The sequence below is a fragment of the Toxorhynchites rutilus genome, chromosome 1 (genome assembly GCF_029784135.1).
Source record: "Toxorhynchites rutilus septentrionalis strain SRP chromosome 1, ASM2978413v1, whole genome shotgun sequence".
NCBI lineage: Eukaryota > Metazoa > Arthropoda > Insecta > Diptera > Culicidae > Toxorhynchites > Toxorhynchites rutilus.
The window spans coordinates 199,831,935-199,859,659 of NC_073744.1; the positions used below are offsets into that span (position 1 = coordinate 199,831,935).

Here is a 27,725-nt window from a genome sequence, read left to right on the forward strand (position 1 = left end):
TTGAAATCGTACTTGACTGGAAGAACTCTTCGGGTGCGACTTGGCTCGTATATCTCTTCCGCGTTCAGTAGCACTTCCGGCGTACCGCAGGGAAGCAACCTGGGACCACTTCTGTTCACATTGTTCTTCAACGATGTGGCAGCTCTGCTGGGAGTCAGATGCAAACTGATTTCTGCTGATGACCTTAATCTGTATGCTGTTGTTTACTCGATTGAGGATTGCCATCGTCTTCAAACTTTGCTGAATACTTTCGTTGACTGGTGCCATCGCAATAAACTCAATATCAGCGTTCCAAAATGTGCGGTGATGACGTTTCACCGCTCGATGAACCCAATCCTCTACGATTACTCTGTTGAAAATGTTAGGCTGTGCAGAGTAGATCGTGTAACAGACCTTGGTGTTCTATTGGACCCGAAGTTGGATTTCAATCTTCACTACTCTTCTATCATCTGTAGGGCAAATCGACAACTGGGATTTATATCCAAAATAGCTCGTGACTTTAAAGACCCGCAATGTCTGAAAGAGCTGTATTGCTCGTTAGTGCGACCTATCCTCGAGAATGCATCTATCGTCTGGTCTCCATATGATTTAATTTGGAAACATCGGATCGAGTGTGTCCAAAAAAGGTTCGTGAGAATCGCATTGCGCAACCTACCGTGACGTGAACCGTTGAATTTGCCACCCTATTCACATCGATGCATGTTACTAGCCTTGGACACGCTGGAAGACAGAAGGAAACTGCACCGGCAGGTATTCGTAGCGAAACTCCTGAACGGTGAAGTGGACTGCCCTCAGTTACTTGCACAACTTGACTTCCATGTTCCCCGAAGAACTTTGCGGCAATCATCCCTGCAACAGCCAAGTTTCCATCGAACTCTATACGGATATCATGAACCGATGACAGCGATGATTCGTGAATTTTCTTTGGTGGAATCTGCGTTTGAGTTTGGAGAACCGTCAAACCGATTTAGGAATAGATTGAGGAGAGCATGACTGTTTTTATCTGTGTATTTATGTGGAGTTTCATGTATGTAAACTAGTCTAAGTTTTTATTGATTAACACAAACACAATGTCGGATGAATTATACAATATACAATACAATACAATACATTAACATTCACTATCAGCATCGTTCTCGGACACTGACCGAAACGGAGAAATCCGTTGAGGAAGATAAGAAAGTACAGATCGCTCATAATAGTGACAAGAAATTGAATTGTTCAAGCATGCAAGGTTTCCGTCTCAGTTAAATTACTTTCATTTTACATAGTGAATAACGGCTGTTAAATAAAAAATGAGAATTTTTTCAATCACATATAAAAAAAAAATTATTTTTTTTCATCGATTTCAGTATTTTTTATTAATAACATAATGTACTTTCTTCAAAAAAATGTCAATGAATGTTTGAGTAAGGGCCGTGGTCTGCTGTTCGACGCAACTTTGTCGCGATGCTCTCACAAGAACGTTGTACGGCACTTACTTCCATTTTCCGGATACAATTCCGGATTCTTGTAGTCAGTTGCTTCGTGTCCTTGGCCCTCTAATTGTTTTTATACACTAGGGCACTGAGTGAGCCAAAGAAATCCTCTATTGGGCGGCACTGGGGCAAGTTTGTTGGGTTACGGTCTTTCGGCACGAACGGTGTCTTTTTCTCCTCAAGATACGCCAGCGTCTTCTTGGCGTAATGAGAAGACGCCTTGTCCGGCCAGAAGACGTACTTCCCATCCGCGTGATGCTCGCTCTGGAACGACAGCAGGATTTTATCGAGGCACTCTTCTCGATAGATTTGTTGGTTGATTGCCAGACCGCTCGGCTTAAACCAAGGCTTTGAAATGCTCCGTGTCGAAAATGGCGATGTACAACATAACCTTTTTTTAAAACTTGTGCTTCAACTTGTATTTCACTTCAGGCGGTGTGGATGACTTGTCACTGGAGTAGTAATTATCATTTCCTGAAATATGCGTTTTGGACAGCGGAAAATAGCTTTCGTCTCCCAGAACGAAAGACGTCCCGCGGTATTTTTTGGTCATCCACCGACACTGTGATTTAACCGTCTCAATCTTCCCCTCCGTGTACTCCGGCGACCTCGTCTTCTTCCTGCAGACGATTCCTTCCATCTTGAGGGTCCGATGGATCAATACGTGGGAGCAGCCATATTTCCGACCGGCGTCACGCAGGCTGGTTGCGTCCTTGTTGTCAAACAGCTTCCTTAACGATGTCTTCCTCTGCTTCGTCATTATCGTCACCGGACGACCACTTCCGACCTTCCGCTCTACGTTCAGGGAACCCAGGATACGATATACCGTACTGACAGGTACATTTTCTTTCTTAAAATGTGCCACCGTGAACTTTTTTCCCTGCTGGAAATGCGTTTCGTAGAACCGTACAATGCGTTCGCGAAGCACGTGCTGTTTCGACGCCATCCTTGCTTTGACTAAATTCAAACTAGCAAAACCAAACACGCCTACTGTTTCTAGGGAGCCAAAAGAGCAATTTCTTGGAGAAAGAAAATTTTACGCTCTTTATTTGAATTACTGAAAGGTATTGAAAAAATTCTCATTTTTTATTTAACACCCGTTAGCACTATAAAATCAGGTAACATGAAAAAAATCTTCCAGGCTAGAAACAACAGCCACAGCAACAGCAGCATCAGCATCAGCAGTAACATCAATTAGCTTTTAGGAATGGAGTCATGGGACCAGAAGGATGGAATACATAGGAGTAAACAGAAACGTTGTAACAGTTGCCACAACTGTTTTCATCATATGATATTTTTGGATTAGTTATTTACTTATTTATTATTGGTGTGCATATTTATTGAGTGTTGTTTATTTATTTCAAAATTAATTTATTTACAATATTTTTGTGTATTTATAATTATTTATTTATTGATACTCCAGAAAGTATACTTAAGAGCTTAGATTTCCCATCCCACCTCCCTGGAGCTGGGCGAAAGTTCAATCGCCAAAGTTGTTCGGCCAATGAGTGTCTGTTCGCGCAGCGCTTACTTTCGTGGCCTTGAGTTTGGGGAGGGGAATGAGAAAGTCGTATTCAAGGACGGTTAGTTGAAGCAAGATGCACACAAGGGGATGCTTTGGGGAAATTGTCTTCGGCTGAGCTTGAGCTCTGAATCGCGAGATACCCTGCGGTTTATCTGAGGACTACCATGTTCTTCGACCATTTTGCCAAGAACTGTCCGACATCGCGGAACCATTGTGTGTTTTGTTCGCGATCGCTAATTGTAAGTTCTTTTTATATAACGTGAAGTCTTTGTGGTGATAAAGTTGAATTGTTTCAGTGCCATCATTTGTTCCTAGTTAGCAAACAAACGCTCAATAAAATTTAACGAGCAAAAAAAAGCGACTACAACAGGTACATATATTGTATAATTTAGGGACATTTTTCTAACTGTGAACAAATTACTAAAATAGGGAAATTCCTTTTGGCGAGACCCGACGAACCAAAACGCGTCGGAGAAAAGGCTGCGCCATTACCATCGCGCCTTCAACAGACCCGCTGGAAGCTATCAACCGGCGGAGAATCCGCCGCAAAGAAGCAGAAGGAGTCGGTGAGGAAATTTGTGTCCTCACCGCACTCCCCAGGTACCCTGTATTGTATAGTTTTGTCCATGTGCACATGTGATGTCCCCATAGTTTAAGCAAAAGTAAATGTACAAATAAATTATATAAATGTAAATCGGTAGTCCATTTAGAAAGTTTTTCGTCATGTCGTTTGTTAGGAATAAAAGTCGTTAGTATAAATGTGAGCCTGTGATTGTTAATTTTTATTTCATAAAAATTTCACGTTATCCGTGTATCGAGGTTAATGTCTGGAATTCTTGCCGTCAACATTTTTGTTTCCCAGATGGCCGTGCCAGTCTGGTGGATTGTTGTTGAACATTGCCTATGATGAGAAAACCCTGTAGAGGTTTTCCGTCGATCTTAGGGTGATTCTCAGGTGTTTGGTAATTTTCTTGGAGCTTTCTGCGGGTGTCTTCTGTCAGCCTTCGCTGACTGGAATTGATACAGCTCGACCGTTCTCCGATCCTTATAAAAGGACACAATTTAGGCCTGCGTGTCAGGTCTCTAGCTGGGCAATCGAACACGGCGATTGGTCCTCGAAAGAGGTGGCGCTAATGCCAATCGCTTAAGAGAGGACGGGTGGGAACGCTAATATCTTAGCCTTCTTCGAGCTGGCCGTAGGTTCCGGGTTGTCTTTTGAAACCCGGTCCGCTACAACGTAATAGGAAAGGTTATGGCGAAGCTTTTAGATCGTTCTCCGAGAAAATAGGCTTTTCTCGTCCATCACCACTCTCCTTGATATGTACGATACCAAACTTCGTGTAAACTTTAACTAGCTGTCCTCGTTTTTTCATTTGTAGAGCTTTGGATCGTAGCTCCCTCGCCGCGGCTCCTAGGTTTTCGTTCATAAAAATACGTTTGTTGGTTGTGAATCCAAGTTCCGAGAGGGAAAGCTTTCGAGAGCGCAAGTAACGAGCGAAGAAATCATTACGCTGCACAGTTATAGGAAACTGAATGAGAATTAGATATGCGGTCCCGTTCGATGGAGTGCCTTTGAAGAGTCTTCTGATATCCACGTGTGGAATGTTGTCGTCGGTGTATCCCAGAGAGCGGTTCCAAATTAAAAAGTACTCCATCAGATTCTCTCCTGAGCGAAATGGAACTCCACTAACGATGAGATCATTAGAACACAAACATCTATCTACAGCTACCAGACACTCAGCCTTACTATCAGCAATGGAATTGGTGAGTTGGGTGGTAACTCTATCGCTCTCTTTACGAATAAGCTCGAAGTCACTCGCGATATCCGACCGTAGCTTATCCATTTGTGTCTGCATGGAATCTTTCAGTCCTCTGATTTCATCAATCATATTCTTCTGGTACATAACAAACTGTGACTTCATCATATTAGCCAGTTCTGCAACGTTCATGTCTCCATTCTTTGTGTGTACACCGACTGGACAACATCGTTGCTAGACGAGCTGGACGGCGAGGGATCGAGTGCCTTTCTCAAGGCAAGAGGGTGGAGGTGGTAGCGCTGGAGTAGAGTAGAGTTTTCAAAGGGCTTTTCTCAAGGCTAGAGACGAAAGTTTAAAGTCTCTATAATACAATACCTTACCTTACCTTCATGTCTGCATCAGCAGTCGATCCGGAACCTTCGTTAGAAGTCGTAGTTGAGTTACTTCGAAGACCACGTTCGCTTGCCATAGTGGTTGTGTTGTTGGTGCCTATTCTGTATTCCGACGGATTTCTATTTCGTTCGAAAGTGATATTTCTATCGTTTTCGAATTTACCATTCCCTATTCCAATCGTTTTGCTCGTTTCGAACGAAAGTGTTAGAAAATTTCGAATATGCATCGATCTGTCAAAAACCGATAAACAAAAAGAAACACCGTATTAAATAGCGGCGAGTGCGAGTTGAATTTCAGTTAATTTTTGATCCTAAGAGAAATTTGTGAGAAAATTTTCTCGTTCAATGGATTCCGTTTTGTTACCGATTTTGGCGGAGCAAGAAGAAATTGGAATGCCTTGCTACCATCGGCGAAACCACCGAAAATCAACCGACTTCATGAAACTTTCTGATGAAGCGTAAGTATCCGTCTCAAAAATCCCATGTTTGTTTCTCTTATTGATTAATTTTGCCCTTATTCAGATTCATCAAAAGTTTTCGTCTAAGTAAGGAAGCTTTTCGGTACGTTTTAGAGGAAATTGAGAACTGCCTTACCACAAGGAAAGGTGGTCTATCCACGGAGGTGAAACTCGCAGCATGTTTGCGATTCTTTGCTGAAGGAAATTATCAACATGGAGCAGGGCAAGATTATCACATTGCCATAGCACAGCCCACATTTTCCAAGGTGCTGACTGAAATGCTTAACATTCTGGAGCGGACACTGTGTAAGAAATGGATTTCCCTAAATATGACGGAAGACGAACAGCGGCGTGCTAAACTACACTTCTATCAGAAAACATCAATTCCGGGTGTTATTATGTGTTTGGATGGAACCCACGTAAAAATTATTCCACCTAAGCTGAATCGAAATTTGTTTTTTAATCGGAAGGGATTTTATAGTCTCAACGTTCTGATTGTAAGTATTATTAGTATTTGAATTAACAAATCAATGAACAAATACTCTTTTTTATCAACATAGGTTTGTGACGATCAGCAAAGGATTCGTTTCGTTGATCCTACCTTCCAGGGATCTAATCATGACTCTCATATATGGCGTGTAAGCCCTGCAAGAACTCACTTTGAGCAGCTTCACCAAAATGGTGAAGTTAATACTAAGATTCTAGGTAATGTTCAACTACAATATTTTAGTATACTTGTATGTACTGTGTGATAAAATATTTTCAGGTGATGCTGGTTATCCATCGGAACCTTGGTTAGTAACGCCATTCAGAGCAGCGGAGGAAGGGAGTTTGGAGAGCGATTTTAATCGCAGGCATGCCTTGGGTCGTGCTATCGTCGAGCGGACAATTGGTTTACTAAAAAATCGGTTTAGATGCATCCTTGGCGCGAGACAACTTCACTACAATCCTACTAAATGCGCTCAAATTATAAATGTATGCTGTGCACTTCACAATATATGCTTAGAATTTGGTCGTTCTCAGTAGTTATAATATGTTATGCAGCTGTTTACATAATAAACTTTTGTTTAAATTAATATTTATGACTGTTAAATTTCATCTAACTTGTTTGCAAATGCTCAAATAAATAACAACCACCGGAAAAGGAAGTGTCTTCCTTACTTAACTATGGTTTCGGCAGAATTATTTACTCTTATTCCTGCCAACACTTTGAGAACATGTCATTATCGATTTCTCGTAAGCAGGCCAAGTATTCAAATAACCATTATTAATACTTTTTGCGTTGTTTTAACCCCTTGCTGTACGATTTAATTTCCAACAGCACGGCCCAAAACGAGCACTTCGAGTCGTTCCGCTACTCTGCTGAGTGTGGGTATCTAACATGGGTGCCCTATGATGAGCAAATACATGTTGTGTTTAAAATAAAAACGAAGGAGTTATTACTACGTACTAACTCGTTCGTTTTTATTTTAATTATAATATTCAAATTATATTTTATATTTTTAGCTCATTCAATTTTTTTTTTAAATAACGGAAATTTGATAATCTTCAGTTGTCGGTATCCTCATCATATGCCTGAAGCTATGTAATTATTTCACATCGAGAAACAACGAGTGAAGTTCAATGTTGTACGTGAAGGGGTTAAGGAAGTTCCATAAACTATAGGCGAAATTCGTGAATTTTAAAAAAGTTTATATAATTTTGATGCTATTCCAAACAAACTTCAAAGAAAAAATTAAGTAAGATTTTTCTTCCATGGAAAGATATAAAAATACGATTAGAACTCTTTTCATTTTTTTATACTTGAGTTACAATATAAAGATAAAAAATCAGATCACTGATATTTTGAAACATTATTCTAATGTTCTGAAATATACGCAATCTGCGTTTCAAGGATTTGTCGCTTGACTATTGATTTCTCCAGCGCGATCTTCTCCATCTCGTGGTTATGTCGTTTTTGTTCACTCAGATGTTCTTTGAGTGTGGCATCCACGGAAAGAATCGCTCGAGCTGATTGGCGCTGATAATGAACCAGATCACTCAAATTCTTGTTTGTGTTTTTTAACAGGGATTTCACATTGGTGTGAAATTTGTTTTGTTGCTCGACTTGCAGCTCTAATAGCCTCGTGGTAGAAGGTCTGGATTTTTTCGGCTGAGAGGGCTGGAAGTGAATGGTATTATTGATACCGTCGTCGGAAGTACCATAATATATAAAATTTTCCTGGTCTGCAGCTTGAGGTTCACCCGAAGGCGAACCCAACTGTGTTCCATGAGATGAGGTACCCGGGATTCCTTCCACGGTCGCAAGTAACCCAGTTAGTAGAACTGCCTGCTCCTCCAGCTCGGACAAATTGATAATTTTATTGGGTCCTCCACCTGTCGCCCTCTGCTCCCGTTTGTTGTGAGCGAGTTTTCGCTTTAATCCGGACTTATAGTCCGCCCAAACCTACACAGAAAACCAGGGCAAAAATAAGACTATAAACATATGTTTCGGATTCGTTTTAGTATATACCTTTTTCCATCCACTTCCATCGCGAATAGGCGGTCCCAAACTATTGACTTCTGCCGCCAGATCATCCCAGAAGGGTCCGGAATTTCCTCGGGAGAAACCCTTTGCTATGTCCGGCTCTTGCTCCAGAAGCAGCACAATCCGCTCGAACTGATTTTTAGTGGTTGTTTTGTTTTTGTTTTTTTCCCTGTTGAACGTTAAAATTAATTTAAAGAAAAAAATGATTAAAAATTAGCTTACATTTTTGCAGTTCACCGCTCATCCGCTGCGGAAATTATTCACTCCTTCATAAACAAAGTGGGTTTGACGTTTGGTTTGATTCGAATGAAAGATGTTCGAAAACAAAACAGTCCGAACGAAAGGTATTCGAATTTGAAAACACCTCGAACGAAACAGGGAATGGAATTTACCAAGTCGTTCGAAATATTTCGAATCGATTGAAATACAGAATAGACACCGTTGTTGAGATTAAACTAGGAAACTGCTCAAATTTAACTCCTTTGTTTATCACCCATGGCTTGTCGATCCAAAGAAGTTAAGATAAATCACTTCTTAATTTCAGCAAAAATATACGTGTTGATTTGGTGGAACACGCGCAAAAAACTTCGACGCTACCTATCAGTTCCCCGATTCGCGAAGAAATATTAAATTGTTTCTGAAAGACAACTGTGTTAAAAACGATTCGCGTCAGCACAATACAGATTACGTGCGCACCATTCTCCCGATTCTCGAACTGGTTGCTTGCAAGCACGGGAATTACGAAAACAATCTCGCATAAGAATTCTCCGGATGGTACTTTGATTAGAGTTGTGTTTTAGGCGATGTCGTAGTCCGTAGACCTCAGCTTCCGATCGTAAGTTCCACTACGACGCGTCCTCTAAACCATAGTTGTACCTTCACGAAAACTTTTCAGCACACCATACACTGACAATTTAGCCACTTTCAGCGGTTTTTTGCAATTTTAGTATCTGACCATGCTGAATTTTTAATGTGGATGGCGAAAGATACAGGTTATGCAAACAATTTGCTGTCAAAAGATTTCAGATACGCCTACTACGACCGCTGCTATGAAATGATCTCGTTTTCTAAATGATTAATTATTAACTTTATAACAAATTGCAATTCTGGACAGATTTCAAGCTAAGGATGAAGCGCAAAATAACCCATAATACAAACTAGACAACCACGACTGGTGGTGGGTCCAACAAAATAGTGAATGTATTATCGATGGAGGAAGTGGTAGTGAATCTGTTATTTCTCGGTCGGCCGAATAACAACACCGGGAAGTATTTTCATTTTATAAAACGAATTAGGCGCTGATCCCGGCAAGGATAAAACCGACGAAGCAACGAAGGAATAAATTATAGTTTTTATGAACTATTGTTCTGTAGTTGTAGACTAATTAAACTTAGGTTGATAATTTATGTCGTTATAGTCCATTTAGACCTAAGTTCAGAAATTTACTGCTAAATATTGGCTCCTCTTGAGCCAAATTAAATAAATAAAGGTGATTTTTGAGTAGCATATACAGCTGATTCGCATCTAACTCTCTCCTTCGTATCCTTCGGCTTATTATAAATGGCTGTCATCAATGCAAGCAAAACTGCGCCCGTGTCTGAGTATCAACTTTTACACTTTTTGTTATTTATTCCAAAAATCGGATACACTTTCGAGTACCTAGTCCCCTTCTCTTCCACTGCCATAACCTCCGCTGCTAAGAAGACAACACGACCAAGTTCAAAACGTTCTACCGAGGATAATAAAAACTGCTCGTATTTGATCAAGTTCAACGATGAATATTTTCCCATGTATGGCCGCAAATTTGTCCCTCAATTCAATAGCAAACAAACAATCGCGGAATAGTAGAACAGAAACAGAAAAACAAAATGAAACAGTTTGGCACATTCTTCTTTATCCCGCCTACAGGGGTGTTTATCTCGCTTCGGTTATTAGGAAATTTGAACGAGCACTAACCTACCCTAAACTGCTAAAATCTATTTAGTGTGTGTTTGTGTGTTAATATATTTGAATCGTACGGTGTAAAAATGTTCTTCCGTTCACTCTTTTCATTGTTATCAGTCAATTTGTGTTTTTTAAAGGTTCTTATTTCGATAAAAAATGGATTGTTTGCAAACGAGCGACTGTTTAACAAAAAACTGCTTCCATTAATGTTTTTAATACAACAACTATACTCTCTAATACTTTAGTTGTGTTGTTTCGCGTTCGACAAGACGAACTGTAAGTAGATTGGGTTTTTTTTTTTTTGATTAGTGTGGATTAATGAGTTTGGAGTAATTTCAAATCCCTGTTGTTAGCTTCGTAATTGTTAGTAATGGTTTGTCCAAAATTAAGAACCAAACGAATACAACTCTCTACCTTACACGTACCACTAGAGCTCAATAAATAATATCTATATGTTTTAAACATCAACAACAATTAGTACAACCCAAGCGGTCCCTCCAAGGGAGCTCGGCTTAAAGTTAGTGTGAACCTCTTAAAAAACAAAACAAGAGTAAAATTGCGTGTAATAAACTAAAATCTCCGCTGGGTGCAGAGAGCACACGATTTAAAACCCGAAACCTATGCGTGTTTGATCGCCCTTTGGCTTGTGAGAAAAACAATCGGAAAACAGGTGGCGGTCGCGGGCTCGGTATCTTCGAGCCGCGGAGCGATTGCCTATGATTGGGCCTTCCCGTAGGACCCGGCCGGCGGTCGGTACACCTGGGGCAACGACAGGACCTGGGGCAGATTGAAGGCGTACTTCCGGAGACCAATGTTCTTCATCGTGTTGTCCGAGCGGGTACCCTCGCTACGGGAGGGAAAATAATGAAAATTTTATTCGAAAGCATTCTTCGTTGAAGCTCTTCTTGCTGTATGGTAGTTTTATCAAATGATATTGGCATTGTATTTTAGGAGGACAACCTAATACACTCTGTCCAACTTCAATAAGACCACCCTGATTCTATTTCGTTGCAACACAAACAATTCACTTCTACACAAGGGGCAACCGCAACCCGATCTATGTTGGCGATGTCAATCGCATCTCCAACTCTAAGGCGGCTCGCACACCGATGCAATAAGCAACTAGCAACTGTTAACATGCAATAAGCAATATTATCGCCAATGGATTTTTCCATTTAATTTTTGTTGATCTCGCACACCGACGCAATACGATATCGCTGTCGCCTTTACAGAGCAACACGTGTCGCTAGCAACACGGCATGTCGGTTGAAGAGCAACTTATCGCCCATATTTTGACAAGTTTCGTACATTAAGCCGATTGTTTGCATAATGTAAGGGGTTTTTATTGCTCTGGTATGCGTAGAACAAAAAAAAATGTTGCATGTTGTATATTGCGTATTGCAGTTTGCTAGTTGCTTATTGCTGCGGTGTGCGAGCCGCCTAATAGCGAATTCGTTTTTGTTCAGTTTCAACCCCAGTGCCGCACTAACCGGGGCTCTGGCAACCCTATCCCAACCAATTGAAATTGAGCGTAGGCAGCATAAAGCAGGGCTCGCGCTAAGGGGGCTCACGTTTTGTTTACTGTTTGGAGTCATATATGTTAATATTTGATTACGTTGGATAGTTTCCTTTGGCAAGCAATGTTTTTATACCCACCCGGAAGCTTTCATGGCGATTTGCAATTAAAATCACTGTTACAGGATCGCGTGGAGCACTTCATTTTTAAATTTAGGTTATGATTTCTATGCTCATGAGTTTCTATGCTGGCTACAGAATGGCGGCCATCTTAGCAATCCCTTGGCACTAACTGCTGTCAAAACGTTTTTTTATTCACTCAGTTTCGCACTAGTTCGCCCCGAAAGCTGTTAGTTTCGCACTGAGATGTTTCACGGGTTGGCACTCGGGTTCACCAATACAACTATACTGAACTGTCAAGTTCCGAATATTGTTTTGGAAAATCTAAAAATAAAGACTTTGAAAATGGAAAACCTGCTGCTTTTGCTTTTGTATTATTGGAATCGTAATCCAATTCGGATTCTGATTTTGAAGAGTAGAGTAGACGGCATTAAGCTACGTGTGCTTTCATTGGGAGGTGAAAATAATGATGGATATTCAGGTGGAATAAATTTCAAAATCAAAAGACGGGTGGGTAATGTCGGGGACATAACCGGAGTGACGTAGGACTATATAAAGGGGACAGCTTTTGTTAAATATATATTTTAAATATATTGTTTTATTTTCTTCTCCTACGTGAATACCTACCTATCTACCTGAAAAATGGATTAGTTTACTGTTTACTATTTATGAATATGTTGATGGTTCTGAAAAGAACCTTTGGTGTTGTGTTTTTGTTATCACTCGATATTCCCATCTTGTTCGGTTAAACCTTCCTGTTTAGCTATTGCGTTTGCCACTCGCCACAGCTTTCACAGTTGGAAAATTTCTTCCCATCCAGCTTGTGACATATTTTACAGTAAATTACATTCAATGGCACGTCGCATTACCACCACTCTGTATCGGATTGGAGGTAATTTTATCCTGTAATTGAACATTTGCGATGACAGTGGTACAGTGTCAACTTTCAATGTGGGGTCATAATTTGGACCCCGAACTCTATGTTTACAAAAATGTCCAACTAAATATGTCGCGTTACATGTCCGTCCAATTAGCTAAATGTCCAACTAATTGTAAATTACTGTACTTTCAATCTGGAAACAATTTAAGTATTGGTGAAAATCAATAAGCTCAGAACAACTGCCAAATTCACATACTCATCAGATCCTGGCAAACAAATTATGAAAAAATCAATTTGTGTTTCATTATTATTTTGGATATTGTTTTAGAAAGCATTGAACTGTATTTCCTAAACTCTTTTTTGGAAGGTTTAATGGCCCTGAAAAGCGCCTTGTTTTATGGAATGGTTCCAATTTAGAAAACTTAGTACTCGTGGTTTTGAAAAAAAAACCATTTCGAACGCCCTCGATGCCGCCTTATTCTGGATTTGCCACCAAAGCAGTTTGCATAAAGAACAAACTTTTTTCTTCTGCTACCTGATGCCGTTTTGCGATTGCGTTTGCCACTCGCCACTCGCTGCAACTCCCTATTGTCTTGATGTGTTCTGTTCTGAATGCGGTTTTTCTTATCGTCGCGAGCAGCTTTACCAGCCAACTCGATCACTTCGGCGGCCGAAACTATATAACGCCGGCTAGGTGGACTGGTGCACTGGTACTAACGCGCTCGGCCTAGCTACCCTTGCTGAGCAATTGGCGGATACACCAACGGGGAACGGCACACCTGCACGGTTCGAGTGGGACTTTGCCTTTCCCTTAACTTGTCCTCCTTTGTTACGTCCACGATGCCGATGCCGTACAACCACACGGGTTTACGGTTTGAAAGAAAATAAGATATTTTTTTGGGGTCCGCGTGTTTTATACTCTAGCGGTACACACTCACAGGATAGTGACAAATCGGCAGACTCAGCCAGAGGGGCGATGGCTGAGTCTGCCGATCTGCGATGGCAAAAAAATACATTCATTACGATTTGTTCGCTCGTTGGATTCACATGCAGGCTAAAAAGGGTTCTTTTCAGGATCACAAAATTATCTTCAATCTAAAGAGTTTATTGTTTTGTTATCACTCGATATCCCCATCTTGTTCGGCTCAACCTTCCTGTTTAGCGATTGCGTTTGCCACTCGCCACAGCTGTACAGTTGGAAAATTTCTTCCCATCCAGCTTGTGACATGTTGTACAGTAAATTATATTTAATGCAACGTGCCGAAGCGCCACTCAGTGTCGCATTGGAGGCGATTTTAACCTGTAATTGAACATTTGCGATGACAGTGGTACAGTGTCGACTTTCAATGTGGGGTCATAATTTGGATCTCTATGTTTACAAAAATGTCCAACTAAATAAGTCGCATTACATGTCCGTCCAATTAGCTAAATGTCGAACTAATTGTAAATTACTGTACTTTCAATCTGGAAACAATTTAAGAATTGGTGAAAATTAAATAATCAGGAAAGTCCCCAACTATCAATAAGCTCAGAACAACTGCCAAATTCACATACTCATCAGATCCTGGCAAACAAATTATGAAAAACTCAATTTGTGTTTTATTATTATTTCTTCTTCTTTCTTTGTTTTTAAGAGGCTTTAAACTTTGCAGTTCATTCGCCTCTAAAAATTATTATTTTGGATAATGTTTTAGAAAGCATTGCACTGTATTTCCTAAACTCTTTTTTGGAAGGTTTAATGGCCCTGAAAAGCGCCTTGTTTTATGGAATGGTTCCAATTTAGAAAACTTAGTACTCGTGATTTTGAAAAAATCCATTTCGAACGCCCTCGATGCCGCCTTGTTCTGGATTTGCCACCAAAGCAGTTTGTATAAAGAACAAACTTTTTTCTTCTGCTACCTGATGCCGTTTTGCGATTGCGTTTGCCACACGCCACTCGCTGCAACTGCCTGTTGTCTTGATGTCCACCGAACCGAATGTGTTCTGTTCCGAATGCGGGTTTTCTTATCGTCGCGAGCAGCTTTGCCAGCTAACTTCGGCGGCCGAAACTATATAACGCCGACTAGGTGGACTGGTGCACTGGTACTAACGCGCTCGGCCTAGCTACCCTTGCGGGGAACTCCAGATCAACACGGTTCGAGCCGGATTTTGCCTTTCCCTTCACTTTTCCTCCTTTACCAGACATGGCTGCTTGGGTTGGTTTGTTGATGTGTTGTGATGCGAACCGATGTGATGTACGATTTGAATGAGAATGATCGTTACGGCAGCGGAGCGGGGATTTTTAAGCTGACTGGCTGGCTCGAGAATTACGCATGTGTGAGACTGCAACCAATGTTTCGTTCATTTTTTTCTTTTTCCTTTCCAATCGCGCTTCATTCTATTTCGCTGCTGCTCTGGTTGCCCGTTTTGGTCGGTACGATTTGAGGAGCACAAAATGGACCAATCAAAAATGGGCACATAGTGCATTTTGACAATGCTTAATATTTCACAATTATTCAATTATTTATCTCAAGAAAAATGAAATGTTATTCGTTATGATAGATGCGTAGATATATTTCCTATCAATTGATGCAAAAACCTTTGCGATCTATTGAGAAATGCTCGAGTTATAAGCGTTCCAAATCTTGCATTTTTTCCTACTTGTTCAGTGCCTAGATTTCCATTTCACCCCCTATATCTTTCGGTTAGACGTAGTCCTACGTCAAAATTATGAATGAAAATTTACTTTAACGTATCGAATATTTATTTTATGTGATTAAATAAAAGTTTTTTTCCGATATCGCAGAATATTGAACGAAAACTGTGTCTAATGATGGTTTTATATTATAATAGTAATTATTTGTGGAACAAACAGGAAATGCATCGACAAATGGTTAAGTGAGTGTCAGAACTACATGTGTTAGGTAATCAAACAATATTAAGTAAAAATTTTCATTCAAACTTTTATATGTTTACACTGCACTTGGCCCTTCTGATCTGATGGAGAACAATTTACCTCCCAAGCACTAATATCACCACCAGACGTCGACGCTGTACATTTGCCGTCGTAAATATAAACAAATCAGACTATATAACGCACACCAACAAACCACCGCATTCGTGAAACTGAAAACGTTTTTTTATTACAGAGTCAGTTTGGCACTGATTCAGTTTTAAAAACGAATTCGCTTTAAGACAAGACGTGACAACTGGCTTCTTACTCTTCTTTCTGCATTTTCGTCGACCAAGTGCTAGATAACAGGAAAGCGAGATGTGAAGGTTGCCAAATGTTATAAAATTTCGGAAGATTATTTTCCCATGAAAAACATGTGTTCTTCGTATCATGTATTTTCTGAGCTGCACCATTTTTTTGTATTAATTCTTCAACCGAATGTCACACATTTCAAACAATAAGTACTTTCCTGTTATTTTGGTATGCAAAAAAATTAAATGTGAAGAGATAAAGAACACGTAGGTTTGATAGTAGGAGTATATGTTGAAATACATGAATTAAATTCATAGTTCATTTTATTTATCAAGAGATTATGGGCCTTACCGTTTACACTTCACGATGAAATCGAAATGAACGACGCGCTATTGAATTTCGTTTCACGAGTTAAAGAAAATTATGGGTTTTCAGGTAGAATGAACCCTTTTCAAATAGAAATTATGAATAAAAATTAATTTTTCCGTATCAAATTAGTATGAATGTGAATGTGAATGGAAAACTTAGCTTTCTTCATTTGGTAAAATAATCTCGTACAAAAATTGTATTTGAAGATAATCTTATATTATAATGATAAGTTTTAGTGAGAATATTGGAAAGTGTATAGAAAATAGGTCAAGTTAGGGTAAGAAAGACGTGCTTCAAGTAAATGAATAACGCCAAGTAAAAATTTTCATTCAGATTTTAGCAATTTAAAAGTGCCTTCGGGCCGAGTAGTAAGGTTTGTTAAAAACTAATTTCGTATCCAGATGTCGGCACCGTATCGTTGTCATCGCGGATACACTTCATTTCGTTTTCGCCGTGAAGTGTATACAGGAATAAGGCTTTATAATTCAACTATGATATCGTTCAAATACTAACAGTACTGAAATATCGATGAAATAATACATTCCCAAAATATAACATAGCGTTTATTCAAGTTTTTTTTGTAGGTATGCATGCTTTGTTCAGGTTCCAACATGTTTTTAAATTTTTTCCTGCTGCCTTGGTGGTTATTTGTTATTTGATCCTAATTTTATTGCTAACTGCTCTACGGTTGGAAAATAATTGAATGTTCTTCTCTGCTAGGCCGCTGCTATTATGCTATGCTAGATGACAAAAGAATCACAAAAAGATGTAGGGTGTAAATTCCGATGCAATGTTTCCCTCTCTTCAGGAACAGAGCACCGGACGTAACAGAAACGAAAATATACAATGAATCCATAAAAGAAATTTTCGCTAAAATGAAATGTGAATGCAACTATTATTGAATTTTGAATATATTTGGCAACACTGTGAAAATGTTGGAAATCCCATTTTTGTATATTTATCTTTGTCAATTGTTTTCCTCATCAACCAATCAGAAGCCGAGTTGCAAGTGGTCCGAGTTTGACAGAAGAGGTGGTCCGGAATCGGCCCCCTATTGTCATGTCTCGTCTCAGCTCCAACTCAGCTCTGCACATTGAGGCAACTCAAACGTGATGAAATCGTTAAGTTTTCATCCGTCATAATAAACTGGCAGTGATGCCGTTTCTTTAACTACTAAAAGAAATCATATGAGGAGCTATTTATGAAAAATGTTTTTAAAAAAATACAACTTTACATGAGATTTTTCTTAACATGAGAAAAATTAGGAAACAAAAGTACAGGTCGGACTCGATTATCCGGAGTATTGTTTTTTTTTTCACTCCGGATAATCGAATCCCCCGGATAATCGTATCATAAAAAAACCAATTTTCTCTCGGTGAACGTAATATAATTATGATTTGCACTTATTTATTGAACGGTTTTATCCAGCTTGACCCGTTTGTATATTTATGACTTTGTAATTTTGTAACTTTGTCTGTAGCGCTGTAGCGCTGTACCACATTGGGCCTGATCACGAACATCACTGCCACGTACGCTTTCACGTCACTTACACTTCACTTAATCTTTTTGTGTCTATCATCATTGTCACGGACAGTTGCGTGAAGTGAAAGTGTTGGTTGCATAATGTCGGGTGTTTGAACGTTGTGTCGGTTGCATAATTTCGGACGTTTGAACGTTATGCAGGTAAAATCAAATGCTGGCTCAAAGATAAGGAGGAATACTTGGTTGCTCGGGAATAATGTAGTTGTTGAACATATGGGAATGTAATTCTACGCTAGAGATAAAGCATGACTATTATGTTTAATAATCAAAATCTCGCATACTCTTGTACTTAGCTCTGTCTTACTCGTTTTAATAGTGAGAAGTATTTAGAATCATTTTTTATGAACCGTTTCTACAATTTAGATGAATAATGATATCTTCTATATCTCACAACAAACCCGAATTTATCCACCTCACGATCAGTATAATCTGAGCTACTTCCATATGAGATTCTGAAGTTTATTCATCTTATCCTTCCCATTCTCGTGTAATTTGATATACGGCACATGAGGTTTGATTTAATTATTTGAACAGAAACTGGTCAGCAGCGTCGGTCAGAAGCATAATCTTTATAGAAAACATCTGATGGGTTTCAAGCAATTTGAAAAAAGCGGAAAGTGATTCAGATTTTCTCTAGACGGATATCAAAATTATGGAAAAAGAACTAGAGAAGAATTTAAAAACAGTATCTTGTGAATGCTTTGACTCATGTTTTCCTTGTTTGAAACTTTTTATCACTTTTTTAATATTCTTTCATTCAAAGTATGTCTTCAAAACAATACTGTTGAAAATATCTATAACGTAAAAAGTTATAGCTATCGTCCTGATTCTGGTCTGGGCCGTCAATTGTGAATGTTTGAATTACAAAAAACTAGCTCTGCAATGTTGGAAAAACTTTACAGTTATTATTTTATATTCAAAATATCAACAAATCAATATTATACATCATCAATCATGACCGTATTTGGGCCAGTAGCCTCCATTGACTTTTTTTATGGTGTTGCAACTCTCTCTTAGTCTAATCCTAAAAATAGAAACAAAAAATTTCTGTTCATTCAGGACAATCGGAAGTAGACCTCCGCCATGTTTCAATGGGCCTACGGGAACTACATTTTTAATCCTTAATTACATTCCATAGCGCATTTACCGAATCCAAATAAACAAATTCACGTCCTCTGGATACGTCAGAATTTCGTTCTAAAAGTGACACCAGGCGGGTAAATTGCTGTTTGTTTATCTTTTGTTTCTTAAACAAGACAAAACAATGTAGCAAAATGTTAGCAAAAAAGCTAAATAAATACGAAATTAAACTTACTCCATTCCGCGTGACTAGCTTTCACCATCTAAAACACAAGTGACAAATATACCTGTTTTTCTCCGTGACATGACAGTATCGTGGTATTCATAATAACACCTAGTTCATCAAAGTTGTCACGACGGATGAACTCTTCTGGATTCTACACGAACGGTGACAGCCGTAATAAGGTTGTATTCAATTCACTTCGTTTTCACCGTGAAGTGACGTTCGTGATCAGGCCCATGTCGTGTTCCCGTTTAAGCATCGTTGAATTCCAGTGACCGTTTCTGCTAACTTTATTCTAGAGACTGACGTTCCATCGAATTAGTGGCATGCATCAGCCAAAGAGATATTTTAATTGCTCATTTTTCTCATTCTTATTAGCTTATACTCTTCCGGACCAATGGTGCCAATGTTTCCGAATTATGTTCCTTTTACTTCTAATGTATCCGGATAATCGTATAAGACATTTGGCAACGCTGATCGGAACAGAGACAGATTAGAGCTTTTTCTCATTTCGCTCTAATATTATTTTCCTCTCCTTATTTGTGGAGGAATGTTCTCACGTATTGCTTGCGTGTATGGGTAATCCAAGAATCCACTTGCATACAAAGCCAAAGCTTTACCATAGATCATGAGTAGATGAAACACAACGATTTTGTAATCGATTTATATTTACATATACCTATATTTCAATTGTTTCGCATTTCTTCTCTTGTCTTCATCTCATCTCCTACAGCCCGTTAATATAAATTTAACCCCCTTCCTGTTGACCGATTGATCTGAAATTTGGAACACTGCGTATTCCATGATCTTAAAATGGGTATCGATTGAAAGGGCTTGAACAGTAGAACACAGCTATTTATGGTAAATGTAAATCAAAGATAGCGGCCGCTACAAAATGACGGATTACAGATTTTTTCAGAACCGCTTCAATGTGGGTATCAAATGAATGGTTTTGACTAGTAGAACACAGTTATTCATGAAAAATTTAAATCCAAGATGGCGGCCGCTACGAAATGGTGGATTACATATTTTCTCAGAAACCCATCAATATGTATATCAAATGAAAGGGATTGACTAGTAGAACACAGTTATTTATGAAAAATGCAAATCCAAAATGGGTTGTCAAATGTAAGTACATGCCTTAATTTCGAATATATTTTATTTCCATTTCATTCACTACGAAGATATTTAGTTTTCAAAAGAAACAACTAAGAAAAAAAAGCGGTATCATGAAAGCTAATGCAAACTATGTGCAGGAATGTGGAAACTCACCTAAGCCCCAGTTTTTTTTAATCAAAGTCTTCATATTACGGAAATCAATCAGAATGAATATTATATTTTTATATATAAAAGAAGGATTTTCCCACGTGCGTGTAAAATATCATCACAGGAAAACGGCTGATCAGATCAGCGCGGTCAATATATTTTTTGAGTTTGTCTTCACCCAAATTAGAATGATAGAGTACTTTGGAAAACATTTGAGATGATTAGAAAAAATCGAAAAAAATGACTATGCATATCTTTATATATAAAACAAGGATATTCAAAATAAAAACAGAAAATTCGAAAATAAGAGGTACGTATATGTATGTTTCGGTGTGAAAATCATCATTTAGATAAATTTTACAGATCTGAACGATAACATACAAACTCTCTTGAAATATATTCCGTTCAAAAGAGTTGTGTGTTTATTTATTGTGCTCAAAAATGATAATAAGACCACTTCAAAATTCATAAGTATTATCAATGAAAAATTCAAAACGATCGGCTGATTTACATGCCAATAACCTTGGTAACCTTGCCATTTCGACTAGTAACCTTCAAAATTCGTGTTGGAATACTATTTACCAAATTCTGCTGAATGGATTTCTCGATATTTATCCATTATTTCGAAAATGCGACCTTGAGCTCTTCAACCGTGGTGTACCGTTTCCCCCAGTGTAGATTCTGCGTACAAGGACCCCCTCTAAGATTTTGAACAGGATTCAAGTATGGAGAGCGAGCCAGCCAGTCCAAAAAATTAAGTTTTTGGTCCTTAATCCATTGCTCAGTTTACTTGCTGGTATATGTAGTAGCATTGTTTTGCTGGATTCCAGAACATGTGTGTAATCTTTGAATGATGTGAAAGCTATTTTGAGCTTTCCGTTTACACATAATCCCGCCCCAACCGAACCTGAATGAAAAATCCTGTTCCTTCCGTAAATAACGCCAATACCCGTTGAAACCATGAGGACCATCCAAATTGAACTTTTTTTCGTCAGTGAAGATAACCTATGCATTGAAGAACTTTTCGTTATGGTAGATAGCAAAATGTATTCTTTTGGAAACGTTCTTTGTCACAACATATCATGTCCCACTGTCGGTTCATGTGAGCCGTCTTCCGATGTGAGATGGTGGAGGATGAGGAGTTTTAACCTTTGAATCCCTCTTTATGTGAGGATTTTTTACCAAAACTTGACGAATTGTCACCCGAGCAGTTGAGTAGTTGAAATATTGCTTGCGATTTTGAGATATTCGAACCTCTTTAGCTATTTCCCGCTTTTCCGGTCAGAGAGCTTCGATTTATGTGGAGCTCTCTCCTTCTTACCGTATCCTTGAGGATTCGCCAGATAATTGAGCACTACTCGATGAGATCGTCCAATCCGACGAGAAATTTCTCTGATACCAACATTTTCTTGGTGAAATGTATCGATTTGTCTTTCTTCTCTCTTCGTGAGGACTTTTCCCTTCGGCATTTTGCAGATTTGATTGACCAAAACAACTAAAACAACGGTGTGGATTTTGTAATTTGGAGTGTGAAAATGTGATAGAACGCACGTTTAAAACCGCATTTTTAGCGTTATGTAATTTGTGCACGACGCCTGATAGTAAATGTCCGAGATCAGATTCACAAATGATGCTTCTAACTAAACAACGATGCAAATAACTTCACTGGCAATGTTGGGGAAACATAGAATAGCATAAAAACATAGAATAGAACATTGGAAACGAACCTTAAATGGAATTTAGGCGCAATACAATTTTTTTCTCGAGTTTTGTTTCCAAGAAGAGATAAAATGTCCACGTGGAAAACAGGAGGAGGGGTGTAGAAAAAATCCACGCTTGTCCCCGGAGGGGGAGGGGATGTCTAAAATCGTGCCCCTAATTTGCTTCGAGATTTTTTTCTAAGAGAACTTCCGAAACGACATTGATACCGGTATCTACACTTACCTACGCATCGTATCCAGCACGATCTGGACATTGGCGCTCGAGAGGTGGAACTCTTGCTGCAGAACCCGGCACTGCTCCAGCGTGACGCCCATCGACGTTCGATCCTTGGCACTCTTGCACGAGGTGAACCTCAGTCCCTGCATCGCCCGACAGATGTCTTCGGCAAGCGTGAGAACCCGATAGTTCTTCGAGCAATTCACCCGCAGCTGATCCTCCATTTCGTTCAACAGGGTGACCACAGCATGCTCCGGAACGAGGGCCTCCTTCTGTTGGGCCGTCACCAGTCCCACTTTCGTCGGGGTATCCAACGCCGCCGAGCAAGACGGGTTGACAAAATTGAAGGGAATCTTCTTGTAGCGTATGTGGAACTGCTTCAGCTTGTCGTAATTTTCCCAGTTGATGCGATGTTGCTCCTTAGTGTACCCCAAGGTCTCCGCAAGTGTTGCTTTTTCGTTGATTCCGATGTTGAAGAACACAGGGGTGATCTGAAAAAGGATAATCTCCATGAAGTCCGACGCATCCGGTAGACCTCATCTGATACTCACTTTAAAACTGACACCCTCTTTCGTAGGTAAATGGCAAAATACTGACTCCGGAACGGGCATCAGCACCGTGATGGCCTGCCTCGAGCCGGTCACCCTCGGCACAGGGCCCGCCTTCGAATCCCGCTGGATATTGCTTCGAACCAACGTGAAGCTGACCGTCGCAAGATCACCGATCGCCACGCTCATATCGCCCCACATGTCCGTCTCGCTTCCATACAACGAAAGCAGTCCCTCGAAGTAAGCCAGAGGTCCCAAATTGCACAACAAGTTGATATAGTTTTCCGTTACATTCTGGCCCCACAGTTTTGCCATCAGAGCCGATGTCACCGCCGTCAGTGCTTGCGAGAAGCAAACGTCCCTCCGGTACATCACAGCCAGAATGGCGGACGTCTGCTTCATGTCCTGCTGCAAGCGTTGCACTGAGTGCATCAGTCTGGCGGTTTTCAGCAGCCCATCCATTGCCTGGCGGAGTTTTTTCATTGATGGTCGCAGCTCGGAAGCCCAGTCGGTGGTCATCGACAGATCCAAACCATCGGTGAATTTGTTGCCCTTCTTGACTTTCCGCGTAACCTCACCGACGGCCTGAGTCAACGCCAAATTCAGATCTTTACTACAGAGAGGAGGTTTACCCGAAGGTCCTGGTAGAAGATCCTTCGGCAACCCGTTGGCCGCATTCAGTGAACCGTCCTGCTCTGGTTCTTGTCCGTCCCCAACGTACGGAAGCGAAAGTGGCTGGCTCGTCACGACATCGGGAGGGAGCGCTGCAAAAGGCCCGCCTGCCGTCCCACCTCTCCTCGCAGCATTGCAACCCTTGGGTTGCCTCAATCTCACGGCCGGACTCCCGCAGCGACCACACAAAAACTTCACCTTGCTCACCAAACACATCACACTCGCTTCGATATTGAGTTGGGTCAGATCCAACGGCTCCGGCTCCTCCGTAGGCCGATAATAGTTCGCCGAGGGACTCGAACTCATCACCTTGGTATCGAGGAAGGCCCCATTGTGACCCAAAACTATGGCGGTATTCTCAATAAGGTACCCATTCTCGTCGTACACATTCGAGAGCAGCTCGTTCTTGTTTTCCAGCAGCTGATTCACCGAAAGAGACGCACGAGGGCAAGCTTCCGTGCTAAGCTCGTCCCCCTTTTCATCCTCCGGAGATTTCGCCAACCGATCCGTTGTAACATCTCCATTGATATCGAAATGTGTTTCGCTGAATTTGAGCTCGCCATCCAGAGACATGGGTTCCGTTGGCGTCGTTCTCTTCGATCTGCCCCCCTTTGGCTGCTCCGTGGGCAAATAACAGGCCGCTGGAAGCGAGCAGGACATAAGATATTCCTTAGATTTGCCGTTGCTCAACTGGTTGAAGGTGTTCTGAATGGTAGCGATCGTGCTGATGTCTACCGACGATGGCGATTTTGTTTTTGTACCACTTCCAAACGAACCAAGTACACCCGATTTACTCGTTCTCACCTGGGGCCACAGATCGGGCGCCGGACCCATCGGAGTCGAAAAGTCCTCCAGTTCGGGACTCTTCAAATCGAGCGCCCCTAACTGTTGGGTGATTTTCTTGAAAGGCGACATCGGAATAGATGTTCCGTTCGCTCCGGCACCGGCGGCGCCTCCGCCGCCATCCGTCAGCAACAGCTGATCTTCGACGATTCGATGCCGTTCGATGAACGCGAACGCCTCCTCCACTAGGCTGGGCTCCCATATGTTGAGCAGCGCTCGGGTTTTTGTCATCATTTCGTTACACAACGGGAGCATCCCTTTGGGATTTTTCGATTTCGCCAGGAAGAGCAGCTGCGACATGATCTCAACGATCTCCTTGCGGAGCTGCTTGATGGCCTGGACTGCATCGTTTGCCGATGCCACTTTCAATGCGTTCTAAAAATGTAAATTTTTATAACAAAAAAGATCATGCCATAGGTACACGCCACCTACCCCGTTCCCTTTGGCGGCCGCATCCTTAATCTGCTGCAGCAGCTTCACCAAACCGCCGGTCTTCGACTTGCCGGTGTGCCTCGTGAACGCCCCGACGGTGATAATGTCCAGAATTCCCGCCCGCTTCAAGGTGTCGTTGTGGGCCCACATGCGCTGCAGGTGCAGATTGACCGGAGCGAATTCCAGCGTCTCGTCCGACTTCTTGCAGCTCGGCTTGAAGTGTTTGCCCTGCTGCTGCTGCTGAAGTAGGAACTGCTTCGCCTGGGAGTAGTCCTTGAGCAGCTTCAGGTGCTTGTCCAGCAGCTCCATCTGACGGTGGCGCCACTCGCCACCAAGCTCCCCCATGCCGGAGATTTCCTGCAGAAGTTCCTTCTCGCGGGCAATCCAGATAGAACTGTGGAAAAGGAACCAATATGTATTTTTTTTTTTGAACCAATTATGAAAATTTGAAATAAAGATTCTAATCGATTTTGATCTCAGCAAGCCATGGTATTTTGAAACACAACATATATTTTCCCTTCAATTATTTGAGAGCTTTCGCAGCGCGTAATACGTTAGTGTTCAGTTTGATAATGTGATACCGTTTTGTTCAAACTTAACGTTTGTTGACCATCAAATAGTGTCTCATCACTCAAAGCGGTACTGTTTCGCGAGAGTAATACGATTTTTGAATACAATAGCGTCCTCTTCAACTAAAACACAATAAAATTGATTTGCGAAATCCTATCCTTGACAGAGAACCAACAATAGTTTAACCCATATTAGGCCAAGCGCTGTTTGTGTTTTAGCATCAAACGGTAGCTTAGTATTTAGCTACCACTTACTATCGATCCATATTTGCAATGCCAATTTCCCCCAGGCAGCTTGGTTTTGATGTCTCTATTAGGGAACACATATCGGTAGGAACAAAAGTTCCCCCTACTTTCATGTATTTGCAATGCCGATTTCCCCCCAAGCACCTTGGTTTTGATGTTTCGTCAATTTCGACCAATCAAAAGTGGGTATTTCCGTTAGGATAGGGGTTGAGATTTTTCAATTGTTCGATAGTTAGTTTCATGTCATATATTATTTTCTTCAATATAAAAAATTGTTATGGAGTGCCGAAATCGATTGACGCAAAAATTTCATCAATCCATCATGAAATGACTGAGCAATAAGCGTTTGAAATTGGACAATTTTCACGATGTGCTCGATTTTCGATTTTAAATTTGCACCCCAATATGTTCCCGAAAGACGTAATCCTTCGTCAAAAACAATAACAGGTAGAAATGGATTTATGGTGACCCTTGGATGCTTGTGTTTTGGCACAATAGGTGCGTTCCAAAGAAAAATCGACGTATAAATGAGGATAAAACTAACCAAAATATTGAAGATTCACAAGCTCCGCCAAATGGTCTGGAGTTCGATAATGCAGAAGGTACGTAAATGAGCAGAGTGTGGTAGTGTTGGCAATAGTTAGAAAATCCTTCAGTTTTCGCTGAGTACAAATGGAGTAGTGCCAAAACTGATGCCATTGTACTTATGAGAATGGTGCTTATGCCGATGCACTTGCCAATACTACCGCACCTATCCTATATTGATTTTAATTTCTAACAGTAGCCGTACAACTCAATATAGACGGATTCCGCACCAACTCGACCTGATGTTGACATGACCCTTGGGTAGTTAATATCAGCACTGCATTTGTAATCCTTGCAAATCCTGCAAGATCACGGCCTAACTCATGTTGCTAAACAATGTCACACTTTTCTTTGTTGAACTCTGATGATTACGCAGAAACAAAATAATGCTATTTATTTTCCGTCACTTTGTATTTGCTGCCGGTCACGACTGGCAATTTTCAAACAACTGCAGAGCCATTTTATTCATTCTTTAGGTATCTATACAATCCATTTATTATTATCAGTGACTCTTAATAGATACCTAAGTCTACAACAACTATTCGATACCTGACCGACCGATCAAGAGATTTTTGGCAGTTGGCTATTGTTTGAGAGATGTCGTTGCTCTCTGAATTGAAACATGTTGTATTTGACTACAAAAACAAGCTGAAAACTGTACTTTAGCATCCAAGGGTCACCATCAATTCATTTCTACGTGTTATTGATTTTTTTCTATAACTGTATACAAAAAAAATAGAAAATTTTCAAACAAAAATCTTGAAAAAGTTTTTGTTAGAAAAACTTTTTTGCCTAAAATATGCACAAGTTGCAATGTATGGAAGTGTTGTAGGGCACATATTATCTACCATTTGTTCACCATTTCATCAAAAACTGAGACGACTATTCGACTTTTAGTTCTTGAAATCGATTTTTTTTCGGTGTAGGATTTCAAAAAATATTTTTTCTGAATATTCAATTATTTTCCTCAAATTCTTCCATAGATCTCTTTTCTGAGCTTGAGCTTGAGCTTGGGTAGACTGTACAATTCGTAGTTGCTCTCCGTGATTGACCTGAACCAACCAAATTGCACAAAGAACACACAGAATGACGCTTGGGACTAATAAATCATTCTCGTTGTGCAATTTTCGGTGATTCGAGTTTTAAATGGTCAATAACGACGCCGGCCACGTCCTCACAGTCACCAGGGGATGGGAAGGAATGTTAGTATGATATTCGCCGCCTGAAGGCCAGAAGGGTCGCCTCTATAGCGTGGTTCCCTAGCGTTTATCATGGGAGGGATTGTTGTTAGTGGGAATGGTTAAGAAAAATCAGGATTCACTGCGGTAAGTGATGTGATTATGTAAATGCGAACAATTGACCTCTCGACAAAACAAAAATCCGGTAATCTCATGTGTTACAACACGCGGCATAGATTATCTTTAGGTATCCTGAGAAGGAAAAGCTTAAAAATTTACATTTTATATAATTTATTATAATAATATATTCTAGTATTCATATACCTTTCATCGATATTCAATCGCGTTGGCGGAGATTCAATAGTGGGAAACCTGATAAGGTAACCGAGAAAACTCCTCCAAGGCCAACCGATCCAGCGATATGTTCTGTTATTCATCACACATACTCTGAGCT

The 27,725-nt window shown here is 40.4% G+C and overlaps 2 protein-coding genes across 11 annotated transcripts in view; one reads left to right on the forward strand and one right to left on the reverse strand.

The window, feature by feature from the left end:
• Window positions 1-27,725, reverse strand: part of LOC129763292 (type II inositol 3,4-bisphosphate 4-phosphatase) — a 207,589-nt gene that overhangs the window by 153,997 nt on the left and 25,867 nt on the right. For 3 of the 8 annotated variants that reach the window (XM_055762188.1, XM_055762189.1, XM_055762187.1), the window contains 5 exons: window positions 24,694-25,087; window positions 22,750-24,636; window positions 22,205-22,689; window positions 8,123-8,306; window positions 7,419-8,056 (listed from right to left, as the gene is read on the reverse strand). In XM_055762188.1, coding sequence (XP_055618163.1) covers window positions 7,469-8,056; window positions 8,123-8,306; window positions 22,205-22,689; window positions 22,750-24,636; window positions 24,694-25,087 — 3,538 coding nt within the window. In that variant the 3' untranslated portion in view covers window positions 7,419-7,468. Of the gene's footprint in view, window positions 1-7,418; window positions 8,057-8,122; window positions 8,307-9,731; window positions 10,929-22,204; window positions 22,690-22,749; window positions 24,637-24,693; window positions 25,088-27,725 lie in introns of those variants that run through there. The other 5 variants (XM_055762193.1, XM_055762192.1, XM_055762190.1 and 2 more) reach the window with 2 other exon arrangements.
• LOC129763294 (putative nuclease HARBI1) lies at window positions 1,397-8,572 on the forward strand. Of its 3 annotated transcripts, none has more exons than XM_055762201.1 (5): window positions 1,397-3,373; window positions 3,433-5,610; window positions 5,675-6,107; window positions 6,171-6,315; window positions 6,377-8,572. In XM_055762201.1, the coding sequence occupies exons 2-5, from the start codon at window positions 5,498-5,500 to the stop codon at window positions 6,634-6,636; spliced, it is 951 nt and encodes a 316-aa protein (XP_055618176.1). In that variant the 5' UTR covers window positions 1,397-3,373; window positions 3,433-5,497; the 3' UTR covers window positions 6,637-8,572. The 3 variants fall into 3 exon arrangements, with proteins under 3 accessions (XP_055618176.1, XP_055618177.1, XP_055618175.1); XM_055762202.1 differs by having other exon boundaries at window positions 1,397-3,242; window positions 3,300-5,610; XM_055762200.1 differs by having other exon boundaries at window positions 1,397-5,610.